This window comes from Zeugodacus cucurbitae, chromosome 4, assembly GCF_028554725.1.
Source record: "Zeugodacus cucurbitae isolate PBARC_wt_2022May chromosome 4, idZeuCucr1.2, whole genome shotgun sequence".
Taxonomy (NCBI): domain Eukaryota; kingdom Metazoa; phylum Arthropoda; class Insecta; order Diptera; family Tephritidae; genus Zeugodacus; species Zeugodacus cucurbitae.
Window position 1 is genome coordinate 69,408,631 of NC_071669.1, and position 14,779 is coordinate 69,423,409.

The 14,779-nt window shown below is 35.8% G+C and overlaps 1 protein-coding gene across 2 annotated transcripts in view; it reads left to right on the top strand.

Annotated features, from left to right (window-relative positions):
- The window catches only part of LOC105213611 (neural/ectodermal development factor IMP-L2), a 31,631-nt gene that overhangs the window by 13,070 nt on the left and 3,782 nt on the right, over window positions 1-14,779 (top strand). The window contains exons 1-3 of one of the 2 annotated variants that reach the window (XM_011186572.3): window positions 8,067-9,201; window positions 13,674-13,967; window positions 14,095-14,589. In XM_011186572.3, coding sequence (XP_011184874.1) covers window positions 13,677-13,967; window positions 14,095-14,589 — 786 coding nt within the window. In that variant the 5' untranslated portion in view covers window positions 8,067-9,201; window positions 13,674-13,676. Of the gene's footprint in view, window positions 1-8,066; window positions 9,202-13,673; window positions 13,968-14,094; window positions 14,590-14,779 lie in introns of those variants that run through there. The other variant, XM_054230167.1, reaches the window with a different exon arrangement.

Below are 14,779 nucleotides of genomic sequence, written 5' to 3' on the forward strand. Positions count from 1 at the left end.
AAATATTATTTCTAGTCTCCACCTTCTATTAAAGTTACTTTTAGAGAATCGATATCTTTTTTCAATAGAACACATAATCTATTTAAAAACAAATGAAGTTATTTCGATTGAAGCGCCATCTGACGGATGCTTTCAATGCGCAATTCCAGAAAATCTACTGCTTTAAATTCAGTCACACTTTTGTTCAGATTTTCGAATACGAGATCTTTTTTTTTACTATAGCTAAATTAACATTAATTTTGCATTTCATACGCAGATTTATATATATAAATATATGAAAACTGAAACTCAATAATATATTATGTCTTTAACATACGCAGTTAAGTCTCAAATAACTTTTTATATAAGAGTTTGAATGTGTGTATGTTATATTAAAACAGTAAATTTACGAGTATACCTATATATTATATACATACAAACATATTAAAATATTGGGCAATATAATTAATTTACGCCGTTAAGGCGACATCAGCGTTTGGCCTGCCGTCATAGGGCCTTGACTATGCCGTTGTTTGAGTTTGCGTAGACGATTGAAATAGTTTGCACCGTTGTCATTTATAAAAGTTGTAGAATACATAGATAAGTTGGTATGATAACTATCACAACCGATTCGAAAATGAACTAGTCCTTTATTACTTACTTTGTGATGAACTCGTTACTAGTTGCAAAAGGTTTGAGTGTAGGATTCGTCATTTTCAAGAAAAATAAAATTTTTTCATAATTTCTGAAAATCATAAGAAATTTGATTATAAATTCTGCGACTATTGTCACACCCTTCGAAGAATATAAGTTCCTCATTAGTCTGTGATCACTTGGATTTACGGCCGGGTTGCGTAGGAAATCCAAAATCACCTCGTTCGTTGATTGGAGGACACCTCGAGTTCGTTAAACGCAAATAACACAAATTGGAGCCCAATCGATGAATGTCTGCCTTCGCATTAATATGCTGATAAATGAGTCTCTTCTGCGGAATTACAGTCTATTTGCATATAAATAACCCAAAACATCGTTAAAAAGATACATAAATATTAAAAATATACTAAATAAATTTTATAAATAGAATTTCGCTCATATTTTTTTTTCGAAATATTTTTTTTTTCAATAACGAAGTGAAATGTGGCTGTAGCAACTGACATTGGGTGGGGGATCGTCGATTCGTCATTGTCAGCGCTGGTGACGTGTGGTGCACAAACCGAAAATCCGCTAATAAGACTCGTTTGCATTTTTGAATATTTCACTCTCTTTTTTTTTTTTTTTTTGGTTCGGCGGTATTTTATATAAATGGATTATTTTAAGTGGCGCGATGTCATGCACGTTTGTGGTTTTGTGCCAAAACGGTGAGAAGACCGGTTGACGTTTGCAATCGTTTTGGGAATCCAAAAGAAATGCTAATACATATAAAATAGTGAAAATGTGAGCGAATAAATTAAAGAGTAGAATGACCGTGAGTTTATTGTGAAATTACACATTTTTTTGAAAATGTCGACATATGTATATATATTATTTAGTTATTGGTGTATATGTATAGAGGGATTCTTGTTAAGAATCGTAGAAGTTTCATAATCATATTTAAGTTAGTTCACTTAAGTCGAAAAGGGTTGCCACTTTTAGTTATAAAGCGATTTATATCTAAAGGCTATATCGCCTAGGCTGTTCCAAAAAAGTTGCAGTTGATAACCGCTAGAGGAATAATCTTAAACAAATTGAAAATTCTTAATATTTTCACTATAAATCAGGCCATTAGTTCAATTCAGATTATCCATTTATATATTCTAAATCCAAGAACAGAGTATCAATGCCCATTTATCTCTAGAGCTGCCGCCTAATTGCTTGCTCTTGCATATTAATAGCCTATATGAATTGTGACTTGTAATATTTAACGCGACATGACAGCTGTTGCAATTTACACAGAGTTCGCACAAATTGCACACACTCGCCAATAAATGCATTAGTTAAGCTGTATAAACGTTTATGCAAGTAACTAGAAATCAAATTGGCTTACTTAATTACACACGAGGCATTAATTTACTCGTACATATTTATATATTTACAAGTAATGAGACAATTAGTCTTGGGTTAGTGGTTAATAGCTTGATTTCAATAGTAATTGAATGCAGTCACGTACAAAGTTTCCGCTTGTAAAAGTACTTTATACACCATATATACATACATATATCTAAAGAACATACATACACACAAGTATAGTAGATTTCAACACATTAATTGGTTGCAACATTTATTTCACAATTTTTTATAATAGCAGTGGTTTCGTACAATGCAATGATTTGTGTAAGACATACAAAGTTAGCAATCATTTATCTTTCACTGCACTGGCTGCTATATACAGATATATACATACATATATGTATACTTGTTGCAATAATTTCTAATAAAATAAATTCACGCTGATGTGCTTGCCTTTCTTGTTCAAGTTAATTGCGTTTCGTTTTATGTGAAATTTCCTCATTTTTTCGGCCTTGATATTTTGACATTTCTACAATTTCATTTGTTAACTAAATGAATGGCAAGTCACAGAGATTTTTACACTATACTCAACAAGTATACATTTTAAGTATAAATATACATATTTACATACAGACAGCCATTAAATATCACATGCTTAGACATTATAGTGCCATATAAGGAAATAAGTGTCGGTAGCTGCTTTAGTGATTATTTGAGAGATTAATCTCTCATCAAATAGAAAGTATCCGGCTGAAATGCACTTCAAAGCTGAGAAATCAGCCAGGAATCGATTACTGAACGAAAGTTCGCCATAAAACCCGAGGAACCTTAAAGACAAGACCCAAACAGTCGATATGCCGAAGAAAAGATTCAAGCACTTTTTCTATTGGACCAGATTTTTTTTTGAAATATTTTTTAGAAATATAGTAATCGAAAGTGGATATTGATATATTGATTTAGACTTTCTTGCAGTTTACATGTCTTCCAGACCTATTTGAGATTCTCTGTACTACAATTTTTCCTAAAATGGCAATAAAAAATACCATGAAGACTTCCAAAGCATACATGGGATAGTTAATACTAGATAAAGAAAAAAACCAATAGATGAAAAGAAGCACTAACATGTTTCAACGACAGTCGGGTCTACATAACCATAATGGAGCCTATAAATTGTGTTCAGAGTCGCAATATAATACCAATTATAAATAAGCGCTATCTAAAAGATAATATTTTCCTTATTTCTACCTAGAACTTTTATTAAGGAAGCTCAAATCGGTCTGCAAACTTATCGACATACGTACACCTGCCAACACTAGAATCCTTCCCTATAGATTTACAAGCTTAAACGCCAACATATGCATAACTAGTATTATAAGATCGTCGCACTATGCAACTGGCCTATGAGCCAATACTTATACATATCGAAACACTCACATGCAGTTCAGCCTCTTTACATTTATCTTTCGCTTGTAATCTACAATTGTTTTTCGTTTTGCTTCATTTTTGTTTTTTTGCACAACAAATGCTTTGTTGTTTGCCGACACCGACGCGTACCTCATTCACAGCCAGTTCGACCGGCAGCAATAATTCTTATTAAATTATTTGCAAAAACTTGAAAAGTAGAAGAGAATAGTACTTTGTCACGCTGCCAGACAGCGCGGACAACTTTTTGTACCATACGTATAGTATATATTCACACGAGTTGAGCGATATATCACTTGTTAGCGTTTAAGTGTATTACGTGTACTTGTGGCGGAACATTGTCTTGGCACAGGTACAATCATACATATATGTATGTGTCTATATTATAGCCTAGAACATGTTGAACTGTGACAGCTGCTACTTATTATCCCCTTTTTGCTGCCGTTTCGACGCCTACTTTGCCACCGATCGATTCTGAAGTGATCTGATCACTTCGGCTCCAACTTAGCAGCATGTAGAATAGTGTTATCTTGGCAACTGACTTGTCTGAGCTGTTTGCACTTCCATTGCTGCCCGCTCGATTCACCTGCCTCCACCCATTCACTTTCCCAGCTGTCACTGCCAGTGCCAAAGCAATTGTGGCGAACCGAGTTGCCTGAACAAGCTGTCGCGTGTTCGAAAACTGTATAGTCATGGTAGTGGTGTTGCAATTCATAAGTGAAATATTAATGGGTGTTGCATTTGACTAATCGCTACTAAAATTTTGAAAGCTCGGATAACAACTAGTTTCTTTATATAAAACACTTGGAAGTTGAGAGTATAGTTCTTTTCGATAAGAAACTCGATCTTACGTGTCAAGATCGTCGATCACGCTTTGGAGTCTTATCAAGGTTCTCCAATTTCAGTATCATTTATTATTGCAGTGTGGTTCTCAGTCGGTTATTCTCGATCCTTCGATTGACTTTTATTACCGCCAACGATCATAAGAGAAGTAAAAAGATCATTAATATATCGTAGGACCACTAAATTTATGATATCTCTCCGTTAATTTTGTTAGCTTTGAGGTTGGGTAATATTCTAGTCAATCCCTCCGGACAGTTCTGGTCAAAAAACATTTAGTTATATGTATTATTATATTTTTTGCTTTCTTCTCCAAGTCACCTTAGCTCACCCATTATCTTCAAGTGCTCGTACATTCACTAATGTACTATATAGTATATATGTATGAACGACTATATATGTGGGGTGTATGTGCGCTTAGTGACATGAGAATAAATTGCTTCGTGCTGCCACTGTGTCTGCCACGTTCGCCTGACGCAAGCGTCTTTATAAGAGTCCGGTGCTTTTCATGCCAATTGCTATGTACTGTTGGGTTGGCTTGCGGACGGACCGTGGGACGGGAGTAGAGAGATAAATGTCGGCTGAGGTGTTTCGTTTCTGTTGGCGAGGCCCACCATGAGGTTTCTGCGGCTTTTCGTAGGAGGTACACACACACGCTTATCTACAATATACCGAATTGCGGTTTGCACATGAGTAGAGGAAACTAATATTGCATTAAATCATGCACTTACATATGAACAGACGGACAGACATGCAACATGTGTGCTTTAAAACATTTCCATTTCATTTAATTTGTGTAACGTGCAAAAGATCATCAGCCTACATATAATATACACACACACACCTGCATGTGGTTGGGTTGAGATCAAAGCACTAGCGATCCGCACCCAGCCGGAACGCGAATAGTCGGCCAGCACAGACAAACTGGCAACTATCATTCAAACTGAATTAAACTGATATTAATGAAAGAGGAAAAGTGTGCAAAGAGTAGCACACTTCCTCTGAATGAGCTAAGCCGCTTAAATATACATACATATATTATACATATTTACTTATATATCAGATATTATGTGGTCGGCAGTGTATTCTGCAGCATTTGTCTTACCGCCGACAAGTGTGTAATTAAAAAAATCTGCCAGCACCGCAACTGTGATACTCACCATTCGCCAAATGTCTGTCGGTTTAGCTAGTCTCGCGTGTGGGGCAACGGTCTGTCAGTAAGTCAATGGAGTGTAGGATTGCATACACGCCAAACTGTCTAGGCTGGATGCGGCACAAAGCACATGCAATTTCTTCCATTCATATATATCTATATACATATGTATATAGTATATATGATCTTTCGTACATACATATAAAGGCGTGTTTCTGCACGTAGGCCAGCCGTTGCACATTGCATGCAAAATTTTACAAGTGATAAATGTGATAATTATGTAAATTATATATACTCAATGAGATTAATTGACAGTCCCCACACGGCGGAAGGCCTGATTTATCTATTAAATATGAAATGTTAGGGAGGAATATTGATAAAATGCAATAAATCTTCAAATGGTCTCTACTTATTAATTAATAGATGATTCTATGTTACAAGTATTTTGACCTAAGGCCTTAGTTACTTGGACTACATTGTGAATTTACGCATTTTCACCGCGGTAGTTGGGGTTCGAGGGCATTAATAGTGATTTGTTATAGCGATTTGCTTTGAGAAAGTGTACTGTCCAATATAAAATCGGAGCGGGGAACAAAATCTCAGCGGGTCGCAAAACAGCAATCCGCGTTTTGGTCTTCAAGCCAATTTAGGATCAATAACCATTATCGATACTAGAAGAAATATGTGTGTGATGTGATTGGCGTTGCAACCGTTTAGCCGGTTATAGCCGAATCGACGATAGTGCGCCACCTCTCTCTCTCCTTCGCAGTTCGGCGCCAGTTGGAGATCCCAAGTGTAACCAGGTCGCTCTCCACCTGGTCCCTCCAACGAAGTGGAGGCCTTCCACTTCCTCGGCTTCCTCCGGCGGGTACTGCATCGAACACTTTCAGGGCTGGAGTGTTTTCGTCCATTCGGACAACATGACCTAGCCAGCGTAGCCGCTGTCTTTTTATTCGCTGAACTATGTCAATGTCGTCGTATAACTCGTACAGCTCATCGTTCCATCGTCTGCGGTATTCGCCGTTGCCAATGTTCTGAGGACCATAAATCTTACGCAAAATTTTCCTCTCGAAAACTCCTAGTGTCGTCTCATCTGATGTTGACATCGTCCAAGCTTCTGCACCGTAAAGCAGGACGGGAATGATAAGCGACTTGTAGAGCTTGATTTTGGTTCGTCGAGAGAGGACTTTACTTTTCAATTGCCTACTCAGTCCAAAGTAGCACCAGTTGGCAAGAGTTATTCTGCGCTGGATTTCGAGGCTGACATTGTTCGTGTTGTTGATGCTGGTTCCCAGGTATACGAAATTATCTACGACCTCGAAGTTATGACTGTCAACAGTGACGTGGGAGCCAAGAAGAAATAAGTTATCATAAATTATTGGGGTTTCGAAACTCAACTCCGAAAAAAGTAACTTTTATCTTCATCTTAGATTTAATTATATTATAAGTTCAAAGCAATAAGAAGATTGCTTCTAGAAGTCATAAGAAAGCATGAAACTGTGGGCAGTGCTTGGAAGATCACTGCTCTCACTTTGGTATGAACTCAGAAAAATGCATATACTGGACATATATTAGCAATTTGCCGAATTTTATCAAAATATTTGTATGACTTTATCAGCCATTTTGAAAACTAATTTCAACATAAAACAATGCAAGTAGGTGTAGCTCTCCGAGTATATGCGCGTATAAGCAATTAAATAAATGCTCGTCTGAAGACACGCATCTGCCGCTGTGATCTCAAATTCAACAACGAATTGGATAGAAGAGGCTTCGTCTAGCGCCACTCGCCATGACCAAATTTCTTGAAGAGGTTGGACCACCGTCAACTGGTGAGGGCTCAACAGCCAACCAACTAACACTGCTCACAACCACTTTTATTTTATTCAATTTGAACATATCCACATTAGCCAGCAGCGGCTGGCAAGAGCAAGCCAGTGCTTTATCAGATTTATCAGCACCTTGGAGGTGTGCGTAAGCTCCAAAAATGTACGTACTTGTAGGTATGTATGTATGTACATATGTTCGAATGTGCGAGTGTGTATGCAGCGCAGCAGAGCTCAATGCTACCGCCACGATCTCTTTATAATTTCTATGCACGAGTAAATTTATGTTATGGCGTTGCCAATTAATTATGTTTTTAATTTTCTAAATGGTGTTATATTATCCGCTTGAGATGTTATATATATTTTCATGGATTTTACTTGGGATACATTTAAGAGAATATTGTGATACAGGGGATCTCACTATATAATTCTGCAGTTTTAGATTCTGGACACCTACACTGTCTGAATATTAAGTGAATGTATTTTGTAAACCGAAAAAAACTTCCGTTTTGGCTGTAATATGTCGAAAATGTGCCTATTGGCAACACTGCACGCGCTTATATACAGGTTAGACAACTAGTCATAAAGTGTGTGACCAACATGACGGTGAGATCGACGGTCCAACGATCTGACCGACATGCCCACAAGTGCGCCATCACGACAAACACACGAAGTCCAATTCAAACCAAAGCAAACCAAAAGCCACAAACTCAATAGCAATAGCCGAGCGTAGTAAACCAATCACGATCGAGTCAGAGAGTACAAAGAGAACGATGAGCGACACGAACGTGTGGCAGCGCTGCGCTGCCGCTGTCAACGTCAGACAGGCATATGTGGGACTATAAAATGCAGCGAAGGTAGAAAACTCAATCAGTTCTGTTACAGTTTTCAGCTGTAAAACATAACTTGTTAGAAAATTGAGATTCACAACGTGTCCAAGCTTCCGCTCCAACTGAGAAATTATTCCATAGAACACTATTGTACAACAATTGTAAACGGAAATTTCGTGTGATCGTTACTACTTAAAAGATAATTCATGTTTGTTTAATTGTCGGAATTTGTTTGAAACAAAAGCGTTACAACAATTGCAACGTACGCCAACAACAATACTGTGCGAAAGTAATCTGTAATGTCAACTTTTTACTGTTTGAAGTCTATCGATCGTGTCGTATATCGTGTGACTAAGTGTCAAAAGCAACAAAAACCACAAAAGTATCAACCGCTCTTGAAAAGGCTATAAGAATTGCAAAAAAACATAAAGAGACTTATTGAAAAGCATTAAGAAAAAATTGTAAAATTGAAAAGCGATACAACAACAAAAGAACTTTAAACAAAAAAATCAACGTTAATACCAACGAATGTCATATAAATTGCCAGCATTGCAATTGCATATCAGTGTCGAGATAATCACCAAGTATCAGCTTAAAGCGCTACTCCAGTAAAGCACACATACAAACCCCACCACAGAACGCGCTGTGCCGTCAATTGATTATTTCGAAATTTTGTGAAAAAGCGACATAACGACGAGTCCCAACAGCGAGTCCACAGCGTGCATAGGAACGGCAGCAAAATCTCGTTAACAGTGCAAAGAAACTTTGCCAAAACGGAGTCCATACGAGGACCTATGTCATCACAAAGCTATCTCTTGTTATTACTGAAAATCAATACAAATCTACAATCAAGGACTCAACATAGTCTAGAGGTGTTAAATTCATTCATAACATAACACGAGCACAGTTGATTTGCGAGTTTCACAAACAACCCAAAAGTGAATATACAAATTAGCTGCTGCCCGCCTACCAAAATACAAAGTACGAGTTAAAAATAATTATACGAGTGAGAAAACTCAATTTCGGTGCGTATCCAATTAGAAAGCATATCCTGTACGTGTAATAACACGACGACGAAGAAGACGACGCTAACGAAAAGTTAATCCTTGAAGTGAAACTTTTCTATACCGCAATCATTCATAACCGAAGGAAAAAGAAGAAAATCAATGTGAGTATTTTGTGGCGGAAGAGAAAATTATTACTTTTGACTGGTTTTGAATTGTTGAAGAATAGGGGTTTTATGGTATAGGGGTTTCGGATAGATTGTTGCAGCAAAAAATGTGTTTGCTTTGAGACAATAGGAAATTGAGTGCTAATTGTTTATTTGTTTAAAATAATGACAAAATTATGGTCCGAAATTTCTAAGAAATTTTGAATAAACTTTGCTGGGACTTTAGTGAATCTTGTGATTCTTATTATTATTCTTTTTTAAATATTTTATAAAATATTCTAATCATTCTTATGGATTTTTGTATGGTTTTGGTATTTTAAAATTTGTTATTACAATATTTTTTAATATTTTGAAATTTTCTAAATTTAATTTAAAAAATATTTTTAATTTGCTCCTGTATTTGTTTCCTTTAATAAATTTATATCTAGTTCCGTTCAAGCTTATGGTATGAACCACCAAATTCTCTGATTCTTTATAAATTTGATTGCAAATCGTACCGAAATATATATTAAAACATCGTCATTTCCAAAATGACTAATCATTTAGCTAAAATAATCACTTTTTCGAAGGTTTTTCCCCAGCACTTCTTTATTTCCTACATATATTTACATACATACGTCATATTATAATAAAAATATTTTAATTTTCTGATGCAACATTTGTCATATATTTGCTCAAACAAAAGCAAGAAAGAATGAATAAATGGCAAAAACCTCAACTTGACACTCTATTCATACAAACATACACATACATATGCACATACATAATATGTGTGTGTGTAGACAGTCGACGAGTTAACCAGACAGCGATTAAATGAAGAGCATTTAAGTGCCTACGGTGAGTGTGCGATCACCTCAAGTGTAGGCAAAAGCTTAATAGAGCACACTTAATGTGTGAAGTAGCATACAACATACAACCACACATATGTATTTAATGATGGAAACAATGCAGTAGTACATATATACATACATACATGTACTTGTCGCGATCGTTTACATCAGACGCTCCAATTATACACACAGCAAAAAAATTAAAAAAAAAGAAATGGAAAAAATCTAAAAAAGTGCCACTTAGCCAGACAGCATACTCTATTGATACATATACATTCGTATATATGTATGTATGTGCATTTATTACACTGTCACTGTATCTAAAAATAATCGAGCACAACTTTTTCTGCAGTTAAATGAAGAAATTTACGTCACCACATTTAGATTTTTTTCACGCAGAAATCGTATGTGGCGACCCTTGGTTGATACCTTGGCCAAGAAATTGATCGTTGTCTATGGCTAAGCATTCGCGGCAGATTTGAGCATTGAAGGAAATGCTTACAGTTTATATATTCTAAATTTATATTTGTACATATGTATACTCATTCATTAATTAAATCAGTTTCCAACATACGTGTTGCGAAAAGGAAACGATCTTGGCACATGATCTGCAATAGATTTGATTGAATATGTATTTTAGTGCTGTTGGTTAATATATTAAAATATAAAAATCGAAAGTACTCTTTAGTTTATTATAACAGTTACTTCTACAGTGCTTTCCATGTATATTTTTAGTGTTATGACCAGCAAGATCACTGATCTAGCTTTTGTTTAGAAACACATTTGGTTCAAATTAATGTGTTTGTAATTTTTAGAAAACACTCTTCTAGATCACTCCATCAAGTTCTACTAAAAGCTCAGTGTTGTTCTTGTTTGTGTTTGTGCAATTCATCCCAGCAGTCAATGGTGAAATTTCGCACATTTCTGCCATGAGAAGCGCCCAGAAAACGAGAGAATTTTAGTATGTTATATATTTGTATGAATGTGTGAAGATTTTTTCTAAGAAACCCCATAATAAAACCTGTCAGCTTTTTGCGCTAAATATTTTCCATTTTGACTGAAATTATTCATTTAGTATTTTTGGTTTTTTCGAATTTCTACAAAAGTCTGCGAAAATCTTTATACTTATATCTCAACAGACGACTTCTTCACACAGTAATTATATAATATATTTAATAATCCATTTAAAAGTACTGAGCTCACTCAATACCACCCACTTAACGAGACACATTCATTGAAAAAAAAAACCATTCAAGCAAGATCGCGCTTACTGACCCATTTAAAGCAAAAAAAAAAAAAATACAAAGCAACAACAGCAACATATCAGTATTAAGCAATTAAACTAATCATAAATGTCGCCCAGCGCTTAGCCATAACACAAAATAATAATGATGTGATCACTATAATCAGGAGCTTAACATAAATTTACGGATCTATTAGCGCACATTAAAAATAAAAATTAAAACTCTTTTACGAGCGTTTAATAGCGCGCATTAAATGTTGAGGGGATTGTGCTCGAACACATACATTTGATAATAATACACAGCCACGAGACATATTGTTATATACCCAGTAGGAAATAAATACACTTGTTCTCGATAATTTTGGAATTGGCAAGTTGAAAGTAGTTTCTGAATAATAAAGAATATTATACAGTTGAATTCAATACAAGTACGCTTGGAAATACAACACTAAAGTGCTATAAAAGCTTGCTATTCTAAGCTTAATCGCTTAAGCGAGCTGCTTGTTCGATTCGTCACTTACCAAGATATAAATTCTTATATTTCATTACATAAAGAAATGTTTGATTTTATCGTTTATGGCAAACATTCAATATAAAACTCATTAAAGCACTACACACTAAATTACTTCATGAGAATTTGTTGAGTAATTTAAATTAAATTAAGTAATCTATGCTGCGGGTGTGAACCAGCCTTCATAGACTGCATAGAGTGCCAGAAAATGCTCACCAAATTGCTGTTTGACTTTATAGCAAAATTTAAATATTATAGTTTGTCATTTGTCAGAAATTTGGCTTAAAATAATACAGTTAATACTTAAATTTCATCCCAAAAAAATACACAGCAAGGTTTGAAATTTCCGCGTGGGTCACCTATATTATACATCTATGTAGGTATATGTCTCTGTAGAAATTTGTAAAAAAAATTGTGATTAATTCGCACATTCAAATTCGATTGTGTACTTCAACAATTATAATGTTGTATTTATTTCTTTTTAACGCCAATTTTGTGTGTGGATTTTGTGCATGTGTGCATTACATATATAAAATATTATATTACGACTGATATATATATTTTTTGTTAACCTGTTCATTAGTGGGCAGTCGCCGTAGAGGAAGAAGGCAAAGTTAATGTGGCACACGCATGACTCATGCCGCATGACATGATTTCCATAATGATTTGACTTTTTTACTTTCTTTCTACTTCATTTTCATTTTTTTTTTTGTTTAAAATTTTTTTTATTTTTTATTGCTGTTGCGATTTGTGTGTTGAGTGGTTTGCAGCGCTCGACTGGTCATTTAAGCGTTTGCTCGTCTTACCTAATTAGCATGACAATTAGTGTGATGCTACCACCGGTACGACGAGCACCTTGTACACGCTGAAGAGGCTTCTGGATAGAAGCAATAAATCGGTAAAATACCTGACAGCGCTGCCGGCAAATACATTATATATATTCAACTACAACTATATAGTATACGAAAAATAAGACAAAAAAATGAATTTGCCAAGATCACTTGCTTTATAAAAGTGTGCCGACTTATCTACGGGCTTTCTAGTACGCGCAGTGACGGTCAGTAGGTAACAAGTGTCTACCAATCACCACCATACCGCTGCTTGACAATTATTAATTTAATTAAACTAAATTGATTTCGTTGCTGCAGTGAGCGATAAGCTTTGATCGTTGAGGAATTTGATTTTTCGATAACCTCCGTGTGTGCGTGTGTGTTCTATGCACTGATCGATTCTGTATGCGCGTGGCTACTAACCACGAATTAATGGCTACTAAGTGGTAACACAGCTACAAATATCTATACTATATCGAAATATAGTGTAGACGCACGCGTTCGTTCATTTCGAAAATGTGTGTAGTGACAGTGGGCTCTTCGAGACTATACAAAATGTTCTTTGGAATGTCACGTAGGCACGATAGTAGATTTCTTAAAAAAAATGAAAAAAAAATGGAATTAAAAAATAAAATTAAATCAAAGGAAAAAATATTAAAATATATACAGTAGTAAGTAAGTAAGTGAGCTGCGTTGGCTTTTTGAGCAATTTACGTACTGTATTTAAATTTGATTTATTAGTGCTGCGCGCTTGAGTATTGCTGCCCCTCATTCATACTAGATTTTTTAATTGATATTGCTGTAGCGCCATTCTCGAGTACATTTCAATAAATTTTAAAATTCTTTTTTTTTGCTGCTTAATTGCATTCAATTTGCGTTATCTTTGACAATTACGCGCGCAGTGATATGATTTCCTGCGGTTGATTGACCTATTTATGCTGCATAACTTTATGGCCGCATATAAATCTTTCACTGATTTGATTTTTAAAATTTTTGAATTTCACATTTCGACAATTAATCTTAATCTATTATCTTTGTTTGCATTTCATTCACAGAAGATGAATATAAACATATTATTAATAGCACAGCTTGTGCTTTTTGCTGCCTGCATACAGAGCAGAGCTATTGAGGATGTCGACAATTCGATTGAGAATGCCGGTGAAGGTGATGGTGAAGGACAAACGCCGAAGCAGCGTTCACCCTTCGAGCAAGACTGGATTAAATTCGCTAAGAAACCACCAACTAAATTGCTGCAGACGCTCGGTCAGCCCGTTGAGATTGCATGCGAAGTGATGGGCTCGCAAGTGCCCACCATACAATGGGTTGTGGGACATTTACCGTTGTCAGAGGTGAGTTTCAAAGCCAAGCCATGCAGTGGCTACATATTTGCAATTCACTCTTAAAAAATTAGAAAAACTGTCACTTTGCTTAACTAAATTCATCATCCCTGCTCTCTCTCTCCTTTCGTTTAAACAGATCGACAGTGTTGAATCCAATGTTATATCCGAATCATCAACGAGCGCCATCGTGCGTGTACGCTCTGTACATGTCATCGATCATATGCTGAGTGAGGCACGCACCTACACATGTGTCGGTCGCACCGGTGGCAAGACCATTTACAGCTCGACAATTGTCTATCCACAAGCGGACATGAAGGAATTGGTGCAAGTGCGCGACAAACCATTCCCTGGCCCACAGAAACCACGCATTGTCTACCACGAGAAACTCCATTTGGATCTGGTCGACTCGAATATCGTATTGCCATGCAAGGTGCATGCTCGCCCACGTGCTGAGGTCTTCTGGATGAACGGTGAAGGCAAATTGATCGAACCAAATCATCGTTTCAAAATTTTGCCTTCCGGTGACTTGTTGCTCTCGAATATCAAGTGGGAAGATATGGGCGCCTACAGATGTATAGCACGCAATGCTATGGGCAAGGATAGTGCGGATACATTTGTCTACCCAGTACTTGTAAGTATTCGAAAAATTTATATCAAATGTAATAGAATTACAAACAAATGAACAAATAGTAACTTTAGTATTAGTTTGCTGATTTGCAAATTTCAAAAATAATTTAAAAAATTAAAAAAAAAATTACTTTTTCTAAAAATAACTTTCAAATAAAAAATATGAAAATTAAATAAAAAAATATAAAAAAATA